Source organism: Monodelphis domestica, chromosome 1, assembly GCF_027887165.1.
Source record: "Monodelphis domestica isolate mMonDom1 chromosome 1, mMonDom1.pri, whole genome shotgun sequence".
Taxonomy (NCBI): Eukaryota; Metazoa; Chordata; class Mammalia; order Didelphimorphia; family Didelphidae; genus Monodelphis; species Monodelphis domestica.
In genome coordinates, this window is record NC_077227.1 from 152,194,951 (window position 1) to 152,219,772 (window position 24,822).

Here is a 24,822-nt window from a genome sequence, read left to right on the forward strand (position 1 = left end):
TGGTGCTCTATCTACCATGTATCTGGAATACAGCATTTGTTGTGTTTGTTATTATGCAAAGTTCTGTGCTAAGTGTTGGAGAATATAATATTAAGGAAAGTAGTATCTGCTCTCATGGAGCTCATATTCCAATGGTAGAGACAACACATAGAAGGTTTCAGCTATGAGGCACATGGAAAGATCCCATGTTTCTTAGGATACAGCAGCAAAGCAGATGGTAAGACCTCTTCTTTACTATCATTTCCACTAATAACATCTTATCATTTCCTGATGTTCAACCATTTGACAGTGACAAGAATTTTGTTTTTGAGTCTTCAGAAGTCTTTCCTAGATTCCATCTCCACAGAAGCTACTTTCTGATGGCTGTGGACACTAGGCCTGGAAGCATTACTATTCCTAAGGCTCTTAAGCTAAGGATTCTAGGAAAGATGGTGGTCAAGACAGTGGTGGTGATGGTGGTAGTTTGACTTTCCTGACATATGCTACCTCTTGTCTCTCCCTCAAGGTAATGTGCCTCAGGTAGGCTGGCTTGCTATGTAGTGGCGGTTGGGAAGGTGGTTGATCCTTTCTCCATAGGGATCTTATCTCCATAGGATAGGTGTGAAGGTTGGGATGGAAGTAGACCCAATGGTCTCTGTTGATACCACTCTTGAGGATCTGACTGTTGGTGATAATTGGTCCGCACTTGTAAGTGGTGATGAGGCAGTTGGCCACCTTCTTCCTAATGATTTCTACTCTTATCGATGACTGTAGGAGCTGGGCTAGAAGCAGATTTGGTAGCTTAGGGGACATTGTTATTCCAAAGAGTCTTAGGTTCAGGACCTTGGGCTATCTCCATCAGAATTTGAGCAAAAATAGTCATCAGGGTGATGAAAGTGGTGGCTTTACTATGGAACATGCTGCTTCCTATTTTTCCTTCAGGGTTCTTTGCTTCTTCAAATGCTTCTCAAAGTTAGTTGTCCTGAGCTTAAGTCCTGGCATGATACTTTTAAGCTCCATTACTATGGGAAAAGGACTTTATTTCTCTGAGCCTCAGTTTCCTTATTTGTAAAATGTGAAAAGTTACTTGCTTTATAGATAATAGAAACTAGAATATCATAGAATTCTAGGTGCAATAGAAATGTTTTTCTCTAACACATCCACTTTAAACGTAAGGAAAATGAAAAGCAACCTGGTTAAGTGTCTTGTCTGAAATCAACTGAGTAATAAGGAGCAAAGCCAGAATTGAAACCCATGATGTCTCTAACTTCAAATCTAATACTTTTTTTCAGTACACCAGGACTCTGCCTTACAGAGTTGTTATAGTAAGAATATCTAAAGAGCTATATGAATGTCAATTCTTGCTATTATTACATGCGTCATGTATATAATATGAGGGAAATGTTTTGAAAACTATAAAACCCTACATAAATGTGAATTGCATTATTATCATTGGTACTCGTCTGAGAACATTTCCCACTTGTGTACAAGAGTTTCAACTCATATTTGAATTTGTCTGATTTTGATTAGGATGAAAACAAAAGCCAGGAGGTAAACTACCAATGCTTGATTCTTTGAAGATTTTAAAAATCAAAATAAAGTAAAATTCCTTCCTTCCCATGGGGACACGGCTGTGTTCTAATTCATGTAAAGCATAATACTAAGAAAATCCTATTCAACTTTGGAGCCTAAAGCCCTGGGTTCAAGTTGTGGTTCTGCCCTCTACTATTTATATTCCTGTAGGAAGGTTACTTCCCCTACATTAAAACATTATAAACTATAGAATCTTCTAGCAATATGATCAAGGCAATGCAAATTTTGCTCTTTATTTCTAGCCTGAGAAGGGTTGTCAATTTGGAGAACAAAATAAAAAAATACACTAAATAATACTTTAAATTTTGTAAAGTATCTTTCTCATAGTACCTCTATGAGGTAAATAATACAGGTATGTTTAAACTTATCTTTAAGGTTTAAAAATTTTAGTCTATAAGAGGTTAAAACACATTTGGTCTACTTTCACCTTATACTCACTGACTGTGCAGCCCTGGACTTTCTCACCTCAATTACACTGTTATAATTAGTTCTGATTAAAGATCAAGGACAAAGTGGTGGCAAGTAACGTTTTACTTAAAATTCATGGATTTTCAGCTTCCTTCCTTCCTTCCTTCCTTCCTTCCTTCCTTCCTTCCTTCCTTCCTTCCTTCCTTCCTTCCTTCCTTCCTTCCTTCCTTCCTTCCTTCCTTCCTTCCCTCCCTCCCTCCCTCCCTCCCTCCCTCCCTCCCTCCTTCCTTCCTTCCTTCCTTCCTTCCTTCCTTCCTTCCTTCCTTCCTTCCTTCCTTCCTTCCTTCCTTCCTTCCTTCCTTCCTTCCTTCCCTCCCTCCCTCCCTCCCTCCTTCCTTCCTTCCTTCCTTCCTTCCTTCCTTCCTTCCTTCCTTCCTTCCTTCCTTCCTTCCTTCCTTCCTTCCTTCCTTCCTTCCTTCCTTCCCTCCTTCCCTCCCTCCCTCTCTCCTTCCCTCCCTCCCTTTTTCCCTCCCTTCCAACTCCTTTCCTCCCTCTCTCCCTTCCCAATTTAATCTCGATTATACATGTATTATCAGACCATTTATTTTTGAAACAAAAAACTATTATTTCTGTCATTTTAATTCCCTAATACATCCCAAACTCTTGAATTTATAAAACCATCAATAATAATTTATAATGTCACAGTAACAATTGGGGGTCACAGTCTCCTATGACATTAAAATAAGAAGTCATGCTATGTGCTTTGATTGGCTCTTCTTCCAAAGAATTTTTGATCAAAGATTAAATATAAATATAGGTTTAAATAGATGACCATGCTATGAATTGTAAGTCTTCTCAATGTGCTTAGCATAGTGTCTGACACATAGTGGATGCTTAATATATGTTTATTGATTGATCTTTAGTGGATTAGCATTAGGGATTCATGATTTAATTGGTATAGGAAACTTGCAGATGAGGAAGTTTCCTTTGCTGCTTATTCCTCTCTAATTTATAAGCTTTGAGAGATACCTAGAGAACTAAAGTTTTGACTGAGCCTAGATCATATTGTAAGAATATCAGAGGTAGAACTTGATTCCATATTTTCTTGATTTCAGGGCCCAATGTCTCACTGCCATTCATATATATCATAGTTTAGTGTTTATAATGTGCTTTTTCTCCAACAAATATAATGTATAGGTAGTGGGGCTGAGGTTCAATGATATGTCAATGATCATAAAAGATTAAAGGTAGCATTCAATTCAGATCTCTTGATTCGTGTAGAAAATCCCTTTTCATAATACATGATATTAAATATATTATTTCATTTTTTTCCTGCTAAACAACCCGATTTCTAAGGTTTCAAATTTACTAGAGTGGCAAATCACTCCATTATCTTTGCCATGAAAACCCCAAATGGAGTCATGAAGAGTTGGATGTAACTGAAAATGACTCGACACCAACAACAAAGTAAGAGTCAGAATTTTGACCTGAACATTTAAATTCCAAAAAACTCCTAAGCTTTTTCCTGTACATCCCACCGCCTCTCCTCTCTGTACAGAATGAAAGCTAGATAATTAAGTCATAAAATTTGTCTTTCTGCCTTGCTAAAGGATTTAGGGAGAACTATTGTCAGTGGATGGAGATTCAGCTCTTAGATGCCTGGGCATTTGGAGTACTTGACACTGAGCCTGAAGGGTTTATGCTATTAAATGAAAACATTTCCCATCCTGATTTCAATCACTGGAAGAAGCAATCTCTCCATACATTATGAGGATGGGCTTGTTTTGCCATTGAGTTCTTTTTTTCTTCTTTTCCTTTGACTCTGGGGATATATTACAAAGAAATTTAATGAATATATTTTCATCTATACTTATTTGATTCATGACCCTTTAGCTTGTGTTTCATAGTTACTTTTTATGGTTTTTGAATTATTATGTATCATAGAACTGAATCAATAAAAAAGAACATGAAGAAAAGACTGTTTAACATTTCAAGGGAGATGGAGTAATGTTATCCATAAATATTTATATTTTCCTGGGAAGAAAATGCTTTTTTTCATTTGACATTCAAACAAGTTAACTGAGAGGTTCACCATTTGAGGGAGGAACGATGAGAAGCCTTTTTTCCCCATTTAAAAAATTAAAGGATTTTATATCTAGAAAGAACTTGGAGATCACCTAGTCTTATTTTGCAGATTAAGAAATTCATACCTAGGTCTGTTAAGGGGCTTACCCAACAATACAAGGTTAATGTTCGGAAAAGCTGGAAACTGAGGTCACCTGATTCCGGTGACAAGGCACTTACCATGAATCACATTGCTTTCTTAAAAACCATTTGGAATAAAAATATAGGAAAAAAGTAAAACTGCTGTTAGATCCATTTTATTAGCATATAGCATCTTGACTATTGCATGGACCTACCTATGACTAACCCATTGTATTCCCAGGGATGACTCTCAAAGAAAACATGGACACTTGAATAATAATAAGTGTAATAAATTATAATAATAACCCTTACCTATATTTCTTTTTTTTAATGGATGAATCCCAAGAGAAATGGCTTAGTTTTCTAGAAGAAATGCTTTTGTTTTCCACTACTTACTTCTTTATTGAGTAGCAGTTATCCTGCTGAGTAGCAGTTATCCTTGGAGACAGTCTCCTATCTCCAAGCCTGGCATTCTTTCTGGTGTAGTTGCTTTTTAAAAGCAATGGCTCTTTCAAAAGTTCATGTGAGAAATTAAAGAAAAATACAAAACTTTTTCCATGCCATTTTTCTACCTAATATATTTGTTCACATTAAATACTTAACTGAAAAATGTGTAGAAATAGGTGGTCTGCTTTTTTTTTTAACTATAGTGTAGGGCTGCATCTTTACCCATTTTTAATCTTCTCTTTTACTGTCCTAGTTCTTTTAGGAAAAAAGCAAATTTCTGAATCTCTTCGCTAAGAGGCAACCAGAAGTAAAATGAATAAAGTAAGCTCATGACTGTTTCTAAGGATGCCTGAATTGCTAATAGTTTAAGAATGACTTCAGACTGAATATTTGTCATAGAATAGATCCTGCATATTTCTTCCAAGGCATGATATTTAATTGCCATAATCTTATTAAGTTGTTTACAAATTTCCTGATCTATCAATGATGTCTATGTATATTCAATATAATTTCATCCTAGAATTTCTCCTGACATGGATTTAGATGTTCTGTTCATTAAATCATATCACTTAATAACCACATTCAGAAACAAACTGCTAATAAAATATCTAGCCTATTAAATATGCCACTGTTGCCCCAGTTTTTATAAAGGAATTTGAATGTTTACTTAAGCCTTTTATCATGTTCTAGACACTATGCTTCTCAATTCATCCCAAGATTCTGTTAAATTTTTGACTTGTATTGAGCATATAGTAGACTTATTTTATTAGACTTGGTATATGAAAATGAGTTTGGTTGTTATTCTTTGGTATTTCTGATTCACTACAAAGCAGCTTTCAAAGCTTTGTGGTTCTAGAAAGCAGAATATGAATTACCATGTGTTGCTTCATGAACTTTGCTTACTACAAATGCAGTCTAATCCTTTTTCCTCTCATCTGTCATTTCCCCCATTTGTATCTTTTAAGATTTATGTTAAACATCTGTCTTTCCCCTTTTTCTCTCCTTCCAAAGATTTCTTTTATTGCATATTTCATGTTTCTTTTTATTATTATTCATTTCTTGATCAAGAATTCTATCTTGTTGCGAGTCTTTTCTGGTTTCAACCTCAGATGGAATAGTTCTCCCTTATATGGGGGGTGGAAGATTATCTATCTATTTATCTATCTAGACAGACAGACAGATGAGCAGAAAAATAGACAGAAAGCCAGATAGACAGAAAGACAGACAGACAGACAGACAGACAGACAGACAGACAGGTAGATAGATAGATAGATAGATAGATAGATAAACAGATAGAAAGATAGAAATATAAAGTCATGAAATCCAAGAAGTGAAAGGGACCCCAGAAGTGAAAGGAACCCTAGAGGTTATCTATTCCAACAGTACCTGCAGAGAATTGCCTTCTTCTGCATTACCACCGGGAAGTGATCTCACCTTAACTAGAAGGCTTCCAATGAGAGCAAAAATGCCATGTCCCAGACCAGCATGTAGCACTAGTGGTTCCTAATCTTTAGCCTCAATCCGATTCTTTGCAGCTTATGTTCACTACTCCTATTTCTGCCCACTGAAGCTTAAGTATATACTATAGAAAAGATTTCCTTGGACAAACTACTTAATGGTCTCTTCATCTGCAAAATGAGAAAAATGAATTAGATGACATCAAATGTTCCCTTAGCTCTAAATCTGATTCTATGATCTCCAGTTTAATCTTTTTACATTTTTTTTTTGTTAAGTCTTTTATAGTTTTGTCTGATGCATCATGACCCCATTTGGCATTTTCTTAGCAGAGGTACAGAAGTTTGCCATTTCCTTATCCCACTCATTTTTTTCAAATGAGGAAACTGAGGCAAAGAAGGATTATGTGACTTGCCCACAGTCACACAGCTATTAAATGTATGAGGACGGATTTGATCTTAGGAAGATGAATCTAAATGACTCGAAGTCTGGTGCTTTATTATAGCTATTAAAATATTTGACCTGTCAAGCCTCTATGAAATTTCTCTCCATAATAAATATATAGATTTTCTTTAATGAAGGAGTTATTGTGTTTGTGTATAAATCTATGGATCCTGTATATTTCTTAAAATTTTTTAATTAATTAATTTAGACTATTTTCCCATGGTTTCACAATTCATGGTTTTTTCCCTCCCTTCCTTCCTCCCCACTCCCAGAACTGATGACCAATTTCAAGACCCTGTATATTTTAAATGAACAAAATAAATACAATTATAAAGGAAGCCTATTATATTGACATTCTCTCATCAAAATATTAAAAAGAACAAGTTTACAGACACTAGGTTATGAACACCTGTGTTGATCAATCCTAACCTAGCATGGTATTAACACTTTCCTATGCCATGCTCTCTCCTATCATTCTCCATTTTTTTAGGTGACATAAACCTAGAAAAATTTGCAAAAATAGAGCATATTCAGGTCAGTTTATTTCAGTTTCTTTTCTCAAATGCAATACCCTGAATCAAAAATAATATTCCAAATAACATTTAGCAAGAGCAGATTAAAATATGACTGGAGACCAGTAGGTGGGTTAGTGGATATGGCACTGAGCCTAGAAGTCAGGCAGAACTGAATTCAAATTTGGTTTACCTTGGACAAATCCATTAATCTCTTTTTGCCTCAGTTTTCTCAGCTGTAAAAGAGAGATTATAATTTCATGTCTCCCAGGGTTGATGTAAGGATCAACTGAGATAATATTTGTAAAATGCTTAGCACAGGGTACTGATATAGAAGAGGTGCTTAATAAAGGTGGTTTCCTTTCTGTTGCCTCCTTCACTCCCCTCACTGAGCCTCCTAGTAGGTCAGTGTTGTATGTTGTTTTCCTATTTAGCTTGTGAGTCCAGATCTTTTTGAGATCTGCAATAAGTCGGCTTCTTTCCATCTGGCACTTGGGAAGGTGACTTTTTGAACCTGAGTGTAGGACTTCGACATCATTTCTATCCAATTGCATCTTATTAGATGTGATCAATCATTTCAGTCTGTAAAGATCTCTTTGGATCCTGATTCGATCATGCTCAATGTTTTTAGTTCGTTCTGGGTTTCTGAATTTCTATCATCTGCCAATTTGATAAACATGCCTTTATTTCAGTCTACCATAAAAATGTGAGACATCCCAGGCTAGGAATCAGTGGCCCTCAGAATATGATTGAAGGTTCATTTAGGTGGTAACTGAAATTAAACTTTGTGGTATTCTGTAAATTCAGTTTTTTTCCTCATGCATTTTGGGGTACTCAATAAATTTTAATGAGATCTTCTAAAAAAACAATCTATGACTCACATGAAACTTTCTATTTAAATCATGTCAGATATTATAGATAATTTCTGGCCTTTAGTTTGCCCAGCTGCAAAATTAGGATAGTTAAAAGTTAAAAAAGACTTTACTTACTTCAAACAGAAAATATTTTACTGTCTTTTCAAGTTCTACTATTATCTAATATTAGTCCATCATCCACCATATAAAACCAAAGATAAATGAACATGTCAAGACTGATATCTATAAATGTTCAGGAAATCATTACATTGGAGTTTATTCATACTTTTCATTTAAACCTAAATATTTAGTTTAATTAGTCATTAATGTCATCCAAAGGGAGGGTTAGTGCTAGTGAACCTAGAAGATGATATTAGAAAGCCAGAAATTTTCTGTTCTGTCTAGCTTGTACCGAAAGTTCAATATGAGTCATGTATTTTTATGGGACTTATCAAAATTTATTGTCTACCCCAAACTATTGTAGTACAAAACAGGCTGATTAAATCTTAATTGTTTATTCTTTCATCTCTGATACTATTTTTAGATGACTCTTTCTTAGGGAGTAGGAAAATGACAGTAATAATAATGATACTAGCATTTCTCTTTTATGCAACACTTTATGGCTTGTCAAGTTCTTTTTCCCTTATTATTATCTCACTGATCCTCCCAACCACCCTTCAAGGTGAATGCTAATTACTACTTCTATTTGACAACTGAGGCTGCAAAGGTATCTTCTAAGTGTTCAAGGCAGGATTTGAATTCAGATTTTCTTGACTTCAACTCCAACTCCAGTCTCAGAACTACCTAGCTGCCTCTTCTTACCGAGAAGTGAGAAACTGAGATCTTATATTTATTATTTGTACGGCTTAATACTTCAGTAATAATGATGATGAAGATGGTGAAGATGATTCATATTAGTGTGGTACTTTATAATTCACAAACTACATTTTTGTACATTATTTCATTAACCTCCTCAGGTCTTAGTTTTCTCATCTGTAAAATATAAAATGTCACCTGCCCATGTCTTGGCAGAACTGAACCAAATTGTTTCTCATGTTTCCAGACAACATGGTTTGGATTCTGAGGATCTGGGATCAGATTCTAACTCTGCTAATTCTTCCTATGTGACCTTAGACAAGTCATTTGACCTCCTTGGCCCTTGGTTTCCTCCTCTGAAAAACTAAGAAACTGGACCTTTTAGTTTCCTTCCAACTCTGAATCTTTAATCCTGTGAACGTTTACATTTGCATGTGAATAAGATACGGTAAATATTTTTTAAGCTCCATCTATGTGCCTGACTCTGTGCTAGGTGCTGGGGAAGATAGTCAAAGCTCCCAAAAAGCTTATAATCTAATAGGAAAAAACAGTACACAAAAGGAAGCAGAAAGGGTTTTGGTGGGAACAAAGCCCAGCACAGCAGCATATGATGATTTTCCTAGATTCAAAATGAAGCAGAGCATCTGGGAGCTATTGAAATGAAGACATAGACTTTGATCCTTCTTTAAAGGAAAGCTATGAGAGGAGTTTTTTTCTTTTTTGTTATTCTAGCTCTCCAATCAGAGCATCAAAAGCTACTTGGGTACTGAGGAAGTGTGAGACCAAAGAGGAAGCAATTTCCATGCCACTAAGTTTTCTGCTTTTGAATTTATCATAGCAGGTATGCAGAGAGGAAGAATGATGAGGATGATGGTGGAGGTGGAGTCAAACCAAGTGCTGCAGCTGGTGGCAAATATTTTTACTTTGCCTTTTACTATCTCTTTGACCTTGCAGGAATCCTGGTCCCTCTTCACTTCAGTTTCCTCATGTATAAAATTATTGATCATTCCCAAGGTTCCTCTCAGCTCTAAATCTGTGATCCTACAAGATCTAAAATCTATGTTCTTGGCAATCTTAACACATAAACTTAATGAGGGCAGTTAAATAAGCCCTTGATCCAGGGACAGAAGCAGCAACATAACCACAGTCCCTCAGGTGGACTTTAGCCAAGATACATTTAGCCACAAAATGTTCTATTATTTCATAGTACACGAGGGGAAACCTGATTTTATTCATTTTCTCTAATGACTCATTTATTTATGCTCGAGGCATAATATTAACTGCACTTAATGGGTGCTACGTTTGTGGTTGTTGACAAAGTACATCAACATTGACCTTGATCCTCTGTTCCTCTTTCTATAACTATATTGGAGATAAATCCCAATCGTTACTTTCTTTCCTTGCACTTTGCATTTTTTACTGTGTTTTATGTTTGGGAGCTTGTTTCAAAGTAAAATGATTAAAAGGAGGGAATGGGTGTTGGGAATGATTAGAACCATTTGAGAATGAGAAGGGGGACCTATCTAGTCCTACCCGTATCTAAAGAACAATCCTTATTATAACATACCTCATTCATGGTCATCTGGCCCCTGGCTTATCCAATGAGAAATAATTAACGACATCGAAAAGCAGTCGGTTGCTATTGGCTAAGTCATTGGTAGAGCATAGCTCAGCACCCAGCACATAGTAGATACTTAATAAATCCTTATTGAAGAGGATGGGGCAGAATCAAGATGGCAGAATAGAGAAGTACTCAGCTGAGCTCTCCCAATTTACTCCTCCAAACAACATTGAAATAAGGCCTCAAATTGAATTTGGGAATGGCAGAGCCAACAAATGGTCAAAAAGAGAAATTAGAAGGCTAGCCAGGATCCCACGTAGATGAAACACCAATGGGGGATTAAGTGATGGTGACAGAAGCAGCAGCAGTTTGGGGAGTGCTGAAGTCAGAAACGATAAGGGGACCTGGCAAGTGGTCACAAAGAGATTACAGGTAACCTCTATGCTAGCATGCAGGACCATACTCTGTTTGGCAATTCTTTTGCCTTTACTCACTTCTGGATTATAGGTCAGGGATGGAAAGAATCTCTTTTAGTCAAGAGGGAGTTGAATCCCTGAGCAGCAGTACCACTTTTGGCCCCAAGTGGATCAGGACTCCTAACGAATAATATCATTTCTGTTCCTAAGGGACAGAGAGGCCTGAGGAACAATATTAATTGCACAACCAAGGGATCAGTGCTCCTTCCTAGATAAAGATCAGAGAACAGACCAAGAGAAAAGTGACCACAACTCTCCCCATATCATACCATCTTGAAAGCACTGAAAATAGCAATACAAAAAGACAAAAAGCTTGAGACAGAGCCCTTCCTCCTTCTTAGAAAAGACAATAAAGTCAAAACAGCTACAAGCAAAGCCTGAAAGAAAAAAATTGTGAATTGGACATAAGTTCAACCAAAATTTCGGAAAGAGCTAAAAAATTATCTCCAAAATCAAAAAAGAATGTTTGGGGAAAACTTAAAGAAATGAAGGCAAAGGAAGAATATTATGAAAAGACAACTTACTGTTTGGTAAAAGAGGTACAAAATAATACTAAAGGAAAGAGCATTTTAAAAAACAGAATTGGCCAGATGGAAAAAGACATACAAAAATTCACTCATGAAAATAATTTTTTAAAAAGCAAAATTTGCCAAAAGGAAAAAAAGAAATTCAAAAGCTTGCTGAAGAAAAATCATTCCTGAAAAATTAGAATTGGAACCTAGAAGCTAATGATTGAATGAAACATCAAATAACCATGAAACAAATGCAAAAGAATGAAAAATATAGAAAAAAATGTGAAATATCTCATAGGAAAAAAATCTGACCTAGAAAACAAGTCAGAGGCATCATTTAAGAATCAATCGATTACCTGAAAGAGACAAACCATTATCTTTCAAAAAAATATCGGGAAAATGGCAAAACAGAAATTGAATGAATTCACCAATCACTTCCTGGAAGATGATCCCAAAATGAAAACTCCCAGGAAAATTATAGCCAAATTCCAGAGCTCTCATGTCAAAGAGAAAATATTTTAAGCAACCAGAAAGCAATCATTCAAATACCACATAGCTATAGTCAAGATCACACAAGACTTAGCAGCTACCATATTAAAGCAGTAGAGAACTTGGAATATAATATTCTAGGAAGCCAAAGAGCTGGGATTGTAATCAAGAATATTCTACCCAGAAAAATTGAGGATAATCCTGCAAGGAAAAAAAATGGATGCTAATTAAATAGGGAACATTCAAGCATTTCTGTTGAAAAGACCCGAGCTGGGTAGAAAAATTGTTATTTTAACATAAATCTCAAGAGAAAGATAAAAAGGTAAACATGAAAAAGATATTATAAGGGACTCATAATATTCAACACTGTACCCTTTTTATGGGAAGATGATACATGTATTTTTCTAATAATTGTATCATTATTAGGGTAGTTAGAAGGATTCTAAAACAGATGATGTGGGAAAGAGTTGATAGGGTTGAGGTAATATTTTTTTTAAAGGATAGCTGAGAAAGATGGATTCCCTGGGAGAAAAAGGAAGGAAGAAGAAGAGTGAGATAATTTATCTTACATTATAGTGGCATCTAAAAAAACAAAAAAAAAAGCTTAAAAACTTTGGATGGTGAGGGAAATGGAGGGACCAGGGCTGAGAATACTTGAACCGTAAATATGTTGTTTCAAAAACTGAAGGGGGAAAAAATTATTTTTATTTATATGTATATATATATATATGTACCTATATATATATATATATAGACACACACATATTCAATTTGTAATAGAAAGGTATCTCTCAGAAATATAAAATAGGTTATAATCCATTTATTCATTGTAATTTAAAATTTATCTTAGATTTTTGGTCTTTTCTTTCACAGGGGGCGGAAATCTTTCCATTTGTGGTTTTATAATTTCCTACTTATTATAAAGAAGAGAGGTTTGAGAGGGGAGGAGGTTTCCTTTGTTTGGTTTTTTATTTTCTTTACTCCTCTTGACAAAAACTTACCCACTTTTAACCTTCTTTTTGCCAAAACTCTTGGGAAATTTGAGAGATTGTGATGCCATCACCCATATGCTACACTTTTTTGACTGATGGATAGTCTTCAGTAAACACTCTTTCCTTGTTGCCTTTAGTTTTTATTCATATAAATGGAATATAGACAAATGAAATGGAGCAAGAATATGGAAAATTTCCTTCCATTTTGCTAGGGTTGAGTAAACCTCTTCATGTTAAGTTAGACAAGAAATATTATTAGGATTCTATCTCCTTATAGTGAGCTCTGCCTCTTCAAATAGTGTTCTGCTATGTATTTCACCCATTAAGTTAATGTATCACTCCTCATGCCTGACCTTTAAGGGGAAAAGTATTAATCAAAGCCATTCAGTTCAATAACCAAATGACAAGGGTTTGGGATTTACTGTGGTAATTGGATTCTAGTATCTGGGAACAAGTCATGGTTGATCTTTGCAAGAAGCTCTGCATTTTTCAAAGCAGATTGCAGTGTTCGTCATGGAAATAACAGGTATTTTTGGCAAACAGCAATAATTCTACTTCTAGGGAATTTCGCTCGCACATTTCAATAGCTTTACTGTCAGTATAATGAGAGACAAGATGAAAGGAAGAAAAAAATGATGGTGCATTTTAAATTCTTGATTATTAAAGCTATAGGAAGATAATTCAGAATGGCAGCTTATCCTGGAGCTTTCTCCCTACAGTTCCTACATTTAGGAAATAAGTTAGAGTGAGGCAAGCCTTCAAGATCTGGGTATAGGCTTTGATGGATTCACTCACCTTATCTCTCATTATAGATCAACAGGGAGATTGCTAGAAAGACAAAAGAACTCTTAATTGTGTAGTATGTGATAATATAATGGCATGGGGGACAATAAACTGTCCTTGGCAGAGAATACAAGAAAAAATGATCAGGATTCAAAGAGATAAAAATATTGTGGGAGGAATAATGGCAGAGGTTACAGTAACTTTAGCCCAGAAACTAGAAAAAGAAGAAATTTTTGCCCTGCTGGGCTAGGGTGTTTCCCTGAAGGACATTTTTGTGGTGCTGCATAGGTAGGAGAAGGGGGGGTGGAAAGGGGAGAGAGAGAGAGAGAAGGGGGGGAGAGAGAGAGAGAGAGAGAGAGAGAGAGAGAGAGAGAGAGAGAGAGAGAGAGAGAGAGAGAGCGAGAGAGCGAGCACAGGTACCTGAGGAAAGTTGGCCTCCCAGCACATCCTTTTAGGACTTCCTGACTTGTTGTTTTCTGTTGTCCAACCTAGTATCTTTGACTTTCTTAACAGCCATTTTACTTCTTATTATTAAATATATTTGCTGACTATCCTTCAGTGTGAATTGTCTTTTGTGTTATAGTGAGGAATATTTGTTAGGGGGCTGCTCAAGTTGGTAAAAAGTAATTTTAACTTCCCCAAATAGTCTCAATGTCTGGGTCATCCTCTCAAATTCTCTTGCTTTCCCATCACTTTTTTGAATAATCTTTTCAGGAAGACAAGCAATTGCACCATTGAATCTATAGCTTTCAGGGCAAGCATTCTTAATAAATTTACAAAGGACTGGTTTGGGCCTTCTCATTCATTTTCAACCATGCATGCCATCTGTTCTAGACACAGCGACATTTGGGGGACTAATCTATTAACAGATGATATTGTATAGAAAATAAAGTAAGATGCTTTAGTCTCAGCAATTTCTTTAACCACAGTACTTGGCTTCCTATTGCTCTGCCATCCAAAGTGTCAGTGCCTTACCTGGTTTGTCCATGAGCATCAGGAAATTTGTTGCATCCTGTAGTATGCTGTCAATCTCATTCATTTCAATGAATAATTGGATATATATATATATGTATATATATAACATAATAAATATAATAATCAATCTAAAATAAAATTTAAAAGGAATGTCTACTTTAGAGCAGCCAGAAAAAGTTATTCTTGTCTCGTACCCCAAAAAGAACATACTGCCCCTAGACTATAAATGTCTGATATGTAATAGATAAAAAGCCAGGAGAGGTGAGCTTCTAGCTATATCTTTCCTACTGCATCCAAAGGTGGAAATCCTCTCACTACTGAGTGAGCTGGATCCTAGATCAGAAATCTCTATTAATCCCCACAACAAGGATTGCCATGGGAAACTTTGGCTTGGTACACTTTATTATAAGTGAGCCTAATAGCTTTCCAGTGTAACATAGCCTTCTTATGTGACTAAGTTTTCTATGTTAAATGATTCTATACATAAACAGTTTCTCATGTGTTCACTAAATGAATGTTGTTGATGCACATTAAAAGTGTATGGGAGTACAAGGTGGATTTTTTTTTAACTGAAAGAATGGTAATAAAGTGGTGCTTGGAAGTTAATTTGAGTTGATTTTTATCAATCCATCAATAAATTCAGTTTAATAAATATTTGCTAATTACTGCCCTACTGTATGCAAGGGATTGAACTGGGTGCTGAGAATAGAAAAATGAAAAAAAAAAGACCGATTGACCATCTTTATGGAATTTATATTATACTTAGAAACTTAAAAAATAGAAACATATATGTATAATTCAAGGTAGAATAAAATGAGCAAAGAAGATAGTCCAAATAAAGTGTTGTAGGAAATTTCAGGAGTGAGAAAGGACTCTGTGTGTATGGTGGGGAGAGTGGTGAGGGGAGGGCAAGAGGGAGTGTAGATAGGGTAGAGGGAATAGGGGAAGTTTCTTGAAAGAAAGAAAATAGCACAGAAGCTGAACTTTGAAAATATTGTAAAACTTTGGCCATTATATATAATATATCAAAATGCAAAGGCAGGAGACAATATGTTGACTTTGAGTTGAGCTGTCATTAACTAGCTTGGTCAAAATATAATGTATATGAAAAGTTTATTGTGAAATGTCCTAGCATGTAGCTTGGAAGTAGAATCTGAGTGATCTTAATTCACAGATTAAGGTATGTGTGTTTTATCAAGTAGACAATGGGGAACATTAAAGATTTTTGAGGGAATTTGGGGTGAGAAGGATTTTCATGATTGTGCACAAGTGTTTTGAGTAGATGTTATGGATATGCTAAGAATTTGAAGAGGATACAAAGATATTGTTGGGTGAAGGGGTTGGGGACAGGATAATGTTCCAAGTGCAGTATTTTGGTTTCATTGTTTAAATAATGGATTTAACTGAAGAACTGATTACTGCTTCAGAAAGACTTGCAAGCAAATGCAAGAATAGAAGTTGGAAAACCTGTCAACCAAGAAGATTCCCAAAGAAGAATGTGGCCAGGAAGAAGGCAGTTTCAATAAGCTGGCACAAAAACTGATTTTCTCACTTCTTCCTTGAGACTCTGAGGAAGAAGTTGGCAGAGAAGACTGACTCTGAACTTCTGGCTATTGGTTTCTCCTTGAAAGATTTGGGGCATAGCTCTTAGGATCTTTTCAAATCATTAACAATATCCACTTAAAGATAATTCAACCTTTATTTTCATTGTAATGAATTTATAATAAATTAAGGAAACCATAAATTCCCTCTACCCTATCTCAACTCCCTACCTTTTCTTCTTTCAAAATAAATCCCCTTTTTTTTCAGTATTTTAAAGTGAAATTAGTCTGTTGAATACTGCTGTCAATTTACCAATGCTGAATAGCCTTTAAGACCAACAGAACAGGTGGGGGGAAGAGGAGTGAGAATTCAGTCCCTCCTTTAGCCTTATTTCTTGGTATTACTGTTCCAGCCCTTTTCCTTTACCTTAAATACCTTAGTAAAAGAGCCTCCAATACCTAACTAAAACATATCTGAAAGATTAGTAGTATCCCAAACAGGTATTATAAGATTTGAGGGAAGAGATAATTTATTTCCAGCTTGAAGTGCTTAAAGAGTGCTATTTAGAAAAGTTTCATCTGAATATAGGTTTTTGAAATATAGATGGGTTTCACATAAGTAGAAAGGAGGAACCAGACATTTAAGTTAATAGAATCACTTCAGCAAAAGGACAGAAACAGGAAAACATGGGGCATGTTTGGATGGAAAAGAGGAAATATTTTATGAGTATCAAATGTTAGATGTAAAAGAAATTTTAGTGATCATCTATTCTCCATTTTAGAGAGGAAAAGTATTACCTCAGAATACATAGCTAGTGACTTTAGACTTCATCAAATTCTCTTTCTCTGTAGCAAGCTAGCTAAGACAGTAGAGGAAGTAGGGCGTTAATTCAGAACACTAGATTATTAAGGCACCTAAGATTATTTGGAACGACTTATTGGAAGGCTTTGAATGCCAGGATAATGTAACAGTCAATGTGACTTGATTTTCAAGGGTTTTCAAAATGCTCTTTGTTTTAAAAGCCAACCTTGACAAAATTGTAAAGGAATATCAAGCTTCCTACTGATTTTAAGGGCTCTCAGTTTTCCTAACTCTCAACCCTACTTTAGACCTATTAGATTCCTATCAAAACTAGGCTATCATATATTTTTTTTCTATAAGAATTTGTTCTTAGCCCTAAATTTTGAAGATTCAATCAACAAAGTAGCTGAAAAACCTCAGTTTTTATTCCCAAATAGATTTTCAATTAAGCAGAAAAAATATATTCAGTAACACAAAGAAATGTCTTCAGTGGTAGAATATATCAGTGAAGGGAGCCTCTTGATGGTAGGTAAGATATTTTTTGAAGAGAGAGGAGGCATTGGTGACGGGATGAAGGCTAGGGGACTCTTCTTCCAAGTCTTCAAATGACACATTGGCAGCATTCTTTCTACTTAGTGCTGTGGAGTGGAAAGATCACTTAGATAACTAGGAGACAATAGAGATCTTTCTGTTTCTAGTCCTGGCACTAACTGACTGCTATGACCTTAGGTAACTTACATGATCTCTATAGGCTTCAGATTTCAGATTTGTAATATTAAAAGGTTAAACTTAATTTTGTACCTTAATAGCCCTTTTTAACACTAAAATTCTAAGTTTCTAAAATATTGATGGAATCCGTGCCTCTCTTAGCATGTGAAAATGCTGACAGATTTGCTGATTACAGTACAAATCACAAAGTACCAAACATTGCTTCTGCTTTATTTATTAACTTTTTCCATTTACTAGCATTAAACTAATTCTTTTAAATAGGCCTTGTTAATTCCCTAAAGGTGAGGTCCTTTTTCAGATCTTTCATAAGACCTTTAATGTTTGGTAATCAGCAGGTTTGAGAGTATTGGAAGGTTATGTAGGCCATATGGAAAACTAGGCACTGGGCACCCATTGTTCACTTTCTCCCTTTGAGGAAAGTGAAAATTACTTCAAGTTTTTAGACAAATATCCAAAATGGGAAATTTCGACCACCGCCCCTTCTTTTAAAACATTGAACTTAACAAAGCAAATAAAATGATTATATAGTAGAATAGCCAAGAGGATTGTGCATGAAACTATAAATCTCTGTTATTTATCACTTGCTTTTCTTTTAAAATATAATTTCTTTTACATATATTTAATAAATGTAACATAACTTTCCAAGCTCTATTGCTTATCTGTGATTCATCCTGATCTTCCTTCAGTGCTTTATGAATTAAAAAAAAAAAGACTATTTTAATGACCCTTTTTTCTATTTTTTTCTCAAAAGGGAAGTTCTGTATCTGGACCCCTTTTCCTTTTTAGCCTTCTTTCTCTCCCCACTCTGTTAATTTTTTTTAAAACCTTGTAATAAATATACATAGTCAAGGGAAATATTCCCACACTGACTATATCTCAAGTTATATTTTTTTCCTCCATTTTTATTCCATCGCTTCTTTGTCAGAAGATGAATAATATGATTTTATCAATAAATCCTCTGGAATCATGGTTGGTCATGGCATTAATAAGATGATTTGTCTTTTAAAGTCATTTTTCTTTACCATGTTGTTAGTGGATAAATTGTTCTCTTGGTTCTACTTGCTCTTTGTTCTATCACTCTACAAATTTTCTCAGGTTTTTCTGAAACTGATTCTTTTTGAATTCTTCACAGTATGATAATATTCAATTACATTAAGTTATCATAATGTGTTCAGACATGTAACATAGTTTCTCATGAGAAATAGCAAATAAAGAATACCTCACTTTAAAGTTATTTGCTAGAAGCTTGTGTTTGTAGAGAGACCCTAACTAGATAGTGGGGGAAGTAAGCAAGAATGCCAAATAATAGTCCTTTTGATTAAAGACAGTGTTTAAAATATATAAGGTTGGTAGAGTTTTCCTTCTTTCAGTGCCCAAAAGCAGGGAGCATTGCTCTGGCTGCTAATCTACTACTCTGGAATTTTTATCAACTTCCTTGTCCAGTTGGTAATTTCACAGTTATGTTACTTATAGGTTAATAATTTTCAGTGTTTCTTTTTACTACTTTTTTATTGACTATTACTTCTATCTTTGACGCTTCAAAATACTGATGATTTTTACTCTAATTTTCTGGGCCTAATTCATTGACTCTTCAGATCTTACTAGAAAACAGAGATTCAACTAAAAGTAAGGGGGGGGGTGTAATCAAGCTTTTCTCATTGAATGTTCATTTCAATAACTGTCGAGGGGAAAGATGTTTTTTATTTTGACTTTCTATGTCCTGTGTTTAGCACTGTTCCTTGACCTTAATAGGTGCTTAATGAAAAACTTGGGTTGTGGTAGAAGTCATTACCATGTAATTATGTTAAAGAATTGGGGGGAAATGGGGGGTATTGTCCATCACTTGGAGAATAGAGGAACGAGTTACAGTATATGGTTGTAATGGAATACTATTGCACCATAAAAAAGAAATGACATATAGGATTGGTACAGAAAAACCTGGAAAGACTTATATGAACTGATGCAAAGTAATATGTTTAGAACCAGGAGAACAGTGTATACAGTAACAGAAATATTACATGATAATCAACTGGGAAAAACTAAACCATTATAAGCAAAGCATGATTCTAAGATAACCACAGGGGACTCGTGCTGAAAATGCTCTCTGCAGCCAAAGAAGGAGCTGTTGGAGTCTGACTGCAGATCCAAGCATTCCATCTTCCACTTTATTTCCATCATGTGCTTTTTTATTTTTTGTGTGATGTGTCTTCTATCACCACATGAGTAATATGGAAATATGTATTGCATGAAAGGACTGACCTATATCAAACTATTTATCCCTTCATGGAGGGATTGGGGAAGGGAGGAGAAAGAAAATCAGAATCCTAAAATGTCAGAAAACAATTGAAAAAATTCTTTCTACTTGTAACTAAAAACAAAAATTTAGAGCTATGTAATTATGTCTTACAATACTTGGGGATACATACATGCATACATATATACATGATTTTATTATTAAACAAGATATAAAATACCAATGTTAATACTAACATGATAATACTAAATTAAGCATCATACGCAATTAGTTTGTTCTAAGGTATTGATGGTTTATTATACATACTAAATGTAAAAGGAGCTAAACAGTGAATTTTGGTGATCATCTCCATAACCTTCTCTGAAGAGGTCGAATTTCAAATGAGTCTAGAAAAATGGGGTTATATAGGTTATTAGAAAATAGGTTTAGGGACAAGGAAATTACTATAGTGTTTTGAAAGCTCATTGTCCATGAAAGAGAATCATATCTTTATGGATGCAATTTTACTTGGAATGACTTTGAATTTATCAGATAGGAATTGTTCTTTTAAAAAAAAAAAGGACCGTGGGATTTGAGTAGATTGCAAGATCAATAGGAGGCAGTAGCTAGATGTAACACCACAAAAATGCTAATGCAGTTGTTGGCTGCATTAAGAGAGGAATAAGGGGATGGGAAGGGAGATCATGATCCAATTGTATGCTACTCTTGTCATTGTTCAGTTCTGGACACCACAGTTTCAGAAATGATCTGTATCACAGGATGATATGTTGAGGAATTGGGTATTTTTAGCCTGGGGGAAAAAGAAGATTCAAGAGGGACATGATATTATAGTGAGAAGAGATTAAGTTTATTCTGCATCAGGGTGATGGCAGAAGCAGAGGAGAGAACAGGACAAGTTGAATGACTTGCCCTTATAGGATCTGAAATTAATTTAATGTGAATTCAAATATGATTTCTTTGTCTTCAAAAACCTTAGCTAAATATGCTTTCTTTTAAAACAATAAGTGCATATAATTGGGAAGATGAAATAATAACAAACAAATAAATAAATAGACAAACAAACAAATGAATGAATGACTAAATAAATAAATGGACAAATAAATAAATAAATGAGCAGATAAATAAGTAAATAAATGAAAAAATAAATAAAATAATGACTGCATTCCTCAAAGTGGAACTGCAATCTTCATAGAATCTTAGGTTACAAGTTTGACTTATGAAGGAGGGGAACTATCCAGCCTGGAAAAGAGAAAACTAGGGATATGGAGGTGGAAGTAGATAAGGGTGTGAGTGTGGGTGGGACCCTTAGAGCTGCTTTTTAAGTATTTGGTGAACCTTTGGATGGAGGAACATGGAAAGAATGGAAATAAGTATTCATGTAGCCCTTGCTATGTACCAGGAACTCTGTTAAGCCCATTAAATCATTTGATCCTCACAATAATCTTAGGGGCTATTATTTTCATTTTGCAGCTGAAAAAAACTAAGGAAGATCAAGGCAAAGTGACTTGCACATGTTACATGGCTGATAATTTTCTGAGACCATATTTGAATTCATCTTTATGAATATCAAATAAAGGAATCTATTATTTAATTCTTGATATAATAGGGAATTACTAGAATTTATCCATTAAAGAATGACATACTAGGAGAAAAAAATTTAAGAAGCTTTTCTTTACCCTAAGGAAAATCAGTCACTCAAAAGCTTCCATTCATTACTTCTAGTTGTTTCCTTGGGTTAAGGCAAAAAATTTTAATCTCTGTTCCATATGATAACTTTTCAAAATCCATGAAAATAGCTATCTCACACTTCTTCTATAAGTCTTCTTTCCAGGATTGTCATTCCCACTTCATAACCTTATCCTCATTTGACTGCCATCCTTCCTAGTCACAAAACTTTTTTAAAAATTCAGTACTCAGTTTCTTCCTGAAATGTAGTGCCCTCATTTGCAGATGATTCTGCATTAACCAAGGTTGAGAATAGCCAGCTGTTGCAGTAGTCCAGGTATGAAGGGATGAGGCTTGCATCAGAACAGCAACATTGTCAGAGGAGGGAAGGGAGTAGAATTGAAAGATGCTGAGGTGAGAATGCCAGGCCTTGGCAACAGATTGGATATTGGAGGTGAGAGAGAGTCAAGTATGACAACCAGTTTGTGAGACTAAGGAATGAGGAAGATGTCATTGGTCCAGGAAATGTTTCCCTCCTGGGATGACTCTCTCTGTCTTAATTGTCCCTTTCAAAGGAGAGCTTGATCTATCCTCCTTCCAATCCTTGTAGTCAGAGTCCATCACTGGAATTTTAATAACTCTGCAGTGGGGTCCAGAATTCCTGCCCAGGACAGTTTGTGCTGAAGTAGCCTGATCTGTGTGGGCCCAGAATAAGGCCCAGAGTCCCAGCCAGGACCTGTGGCTTAGGTCTTCCTTTTTTTTTTTTAAGGTTTTCCCCTTTTTTTAAATTAAAAAAATTAAAAATTTTAATTTATTTTATTTTTAAATATTTTTTCATGTTTACATGATTCATTTTCTTTTTCTCCCTCCCCTCTTTTTCCCCCTCCCAGAGCTGACAAACAATTCCACTGGGTTCTACAAATATTATCACTTGATACCTGTTTCCACGAAGCTGTAGGGAAAAAATGACGAATACCTTAAGTCAACACTCTGTCTTGATCTAAACTGATTTGCCATAGTGGCTAGGCTATATTAAATTAATTCACTATTGAGTTGATATCTACTGAAAAGATTTCTTGTGTTTTGAACAATGTATTTTGACAGTTTTCAAGTAAATTGTTTCTATAGTTTTTCAGAATAAATTCATGTAAGCACAGGCTATCATGACTTCAAGTTAACCAGCCTCAATTACTATTTCAAATATTCCTATTTTGCACAATGAGATTGTGGGGTTTTTTAGGCTTTTATTTACCCAAGTGATAGTCATATATGACTACTCATTAACAAATAAGTTATCAAACACACTAGCAACTTGAATCTTCGTATTTTGACTTAATCGTTTAGGGGACTGATTATCCAAATAGTGGATTACTTTGCTGTCACTGACATCTCACAGTTTCATTGCCTATTAATGTCTTAATCAAAGTATAAAATAATAGGAATGAAGTGAATTTCATAAGTCTTTTCCCCTACTTCCCAGGAGCTCTTTTCAATTTGAAGCAAATGTAAACTTTTCAGTAAAATGTGATGTTGATTTATCCCTGGATTTATATTATCCAGACTAGTCCTACACCTCCTTTAAATATTAGCTATAATGCACTTTTCTCCATGTACTTGAAATTAACATGTTGACCATTGGGGTCACATGACTATAAGCTCTCCATGTTCTCTGGTCCTAAGACAGAAGGTTAGGTCAGAAGATAGGCCTGGAGCCAGGAAAAATCACCTTCCTGAGTTCAAATATAATCTCAGACACTTCCTAGCTGTATGACCCTGGGCAAGTCCCCTTGCTCTGTTTGCCTCTGTTTCCCCATCTGTAAAATGCCCTAGAGAAGGAAATGACAAATCACTCCAGTATCTTTTTCAAGAAAACCCCAAACTGAACCCTGAATTAAATTGAGCAAATATAAAATAAGTTATCTCATGAATTAGTCTAAACCACTATTTCTTGATCTCTTTAGCTAGAAGAAAATTCCAACATGAACTATGGTTCATGCACCAAACATGAGTTGTTATTATCTCCAGAGGTGAATAAAGTTAGGTAGCCTATTTCAGGATGAAGTCTCTCATTCTGCTTCATTAATAATAATAATACCAGCTTACATTTCATTTCTCAATTGCCCAAGAAAGTAAAGTTTGACATGAATTTGGGAGAGACCTTTGAGGTTCAAATCTTGCCTCTGATACTAGATTACCTAATCTCTCCACGCCTTTTTTTTTTAAAAATGCAGGTAATGATGCCTGTAGCACTCCCTACCTCAAAGAGTGTCTTTGAGAATGAGATAGTATTTTTTTAGCCCAAATGCCCCATTAAAATGGATACTAATTTTTTTCCACATTTTTAAAATTTTTATTTAATTGATTAATTTAGAGTATTTTTTCAGGATTGCAAAAATCATGTTCTTTCCCTACCCTCCCTCCAACCCCCTCCCATATCTGACGCACAATTCCACTGGGTTTTACATGTGTCTTTAGTTAGGACATATTTAAAATGGATACTATTATTTCAGTTACTTCATTTTGATCTTTTAAAAAAAAAGTTACCTTCTGTTTTAGAATCAGTACTTAGATTGTTTAGAATCCATAAGAATTTTGAGGCAGAAGAGTGGTATGGGTTTGGCATTTAGGGTTCCATGCCTAGGAAGTATCTGTTGTCAAATTTGAACCCAGGACCTCCCATTTCTAGGCCCAGCTCTCTATCCACTAAGCCACCAACTGCCCTGTCCAGGCTCCGGGCTCTGTCCTTTATGGTGCTATCTAGCTACCTCCTGTACACATTCACTATATCATGCTGCCTCTTTGGGCCAACAAATGTCCAAAAAATCCTAATGTGCATTTTCATGTTTTTCAGCAATCGTGAGGGGGAGTCTTCAAATCACCTCAAAAAATGGTGGCCTTGTCATTAAAGATTTGTGTCCGCCACTGCAATGTAGTGAAAACAATGCAGTTTGAACCATCAACGGCGGTGTATGATGCCTGCCGAGTCATTAGGGAGCGGGTACCTGAGGCACAAACTGGACAAGGTAAGTCATGAGTTATTTTTTAAATTTGCAAGGTGCATTACTGTTAATTCCATTTTTTAATTTTTTAATTTTCCATTTATTTAATTAATTAATTTAGAATATTTTTCCATGGTTACATGATTTATGCTCTTTCTCTCCCCTCCTCCCACCACTCTCCTGTGGCCAACAAGCAATTCTGCTGGGTTTTACATGTAGCATTGTTTAAAACCTATTTCCATATTATTAATATTTGCAATAGAGCAATCCTTTAAAGCCAACATCCTCAATCGTATCCCCACCAAACCATGTGATCAATCATATGTTTTCC

At 35.3% G+C, this 24,822-nt stretch overlaps 1 protein-coding gene across 15 annotated transcripts in view; it reads left to right on the top strand.

The window, feature by feature from the left end:
* TLN2 (talin 2) overlaps positions 1 to 24,822 on the top strand; it is a 596,702-nt gene that overhangs the window by 307,739 nt on the left and 264,141 nt on the right. For all 15 annotated transcript variants that reach the window (XM_056808077.1, XM_056808019.1, XM_056808054.1 and 12 more), the window contains one exon: positions 24,344 to 24,515. In XM_056808077.1, the coding sequence (XP_056664055.1) occupies positions 24,380 to 24,515 (136 nt within the window). In that variant the 5' untranslated portion in view covers positions 24,344 to 24,379. The remainder of the gene's footprint in view (positions 1 to 24,343; positions 24,516 to 24,822) is intronic.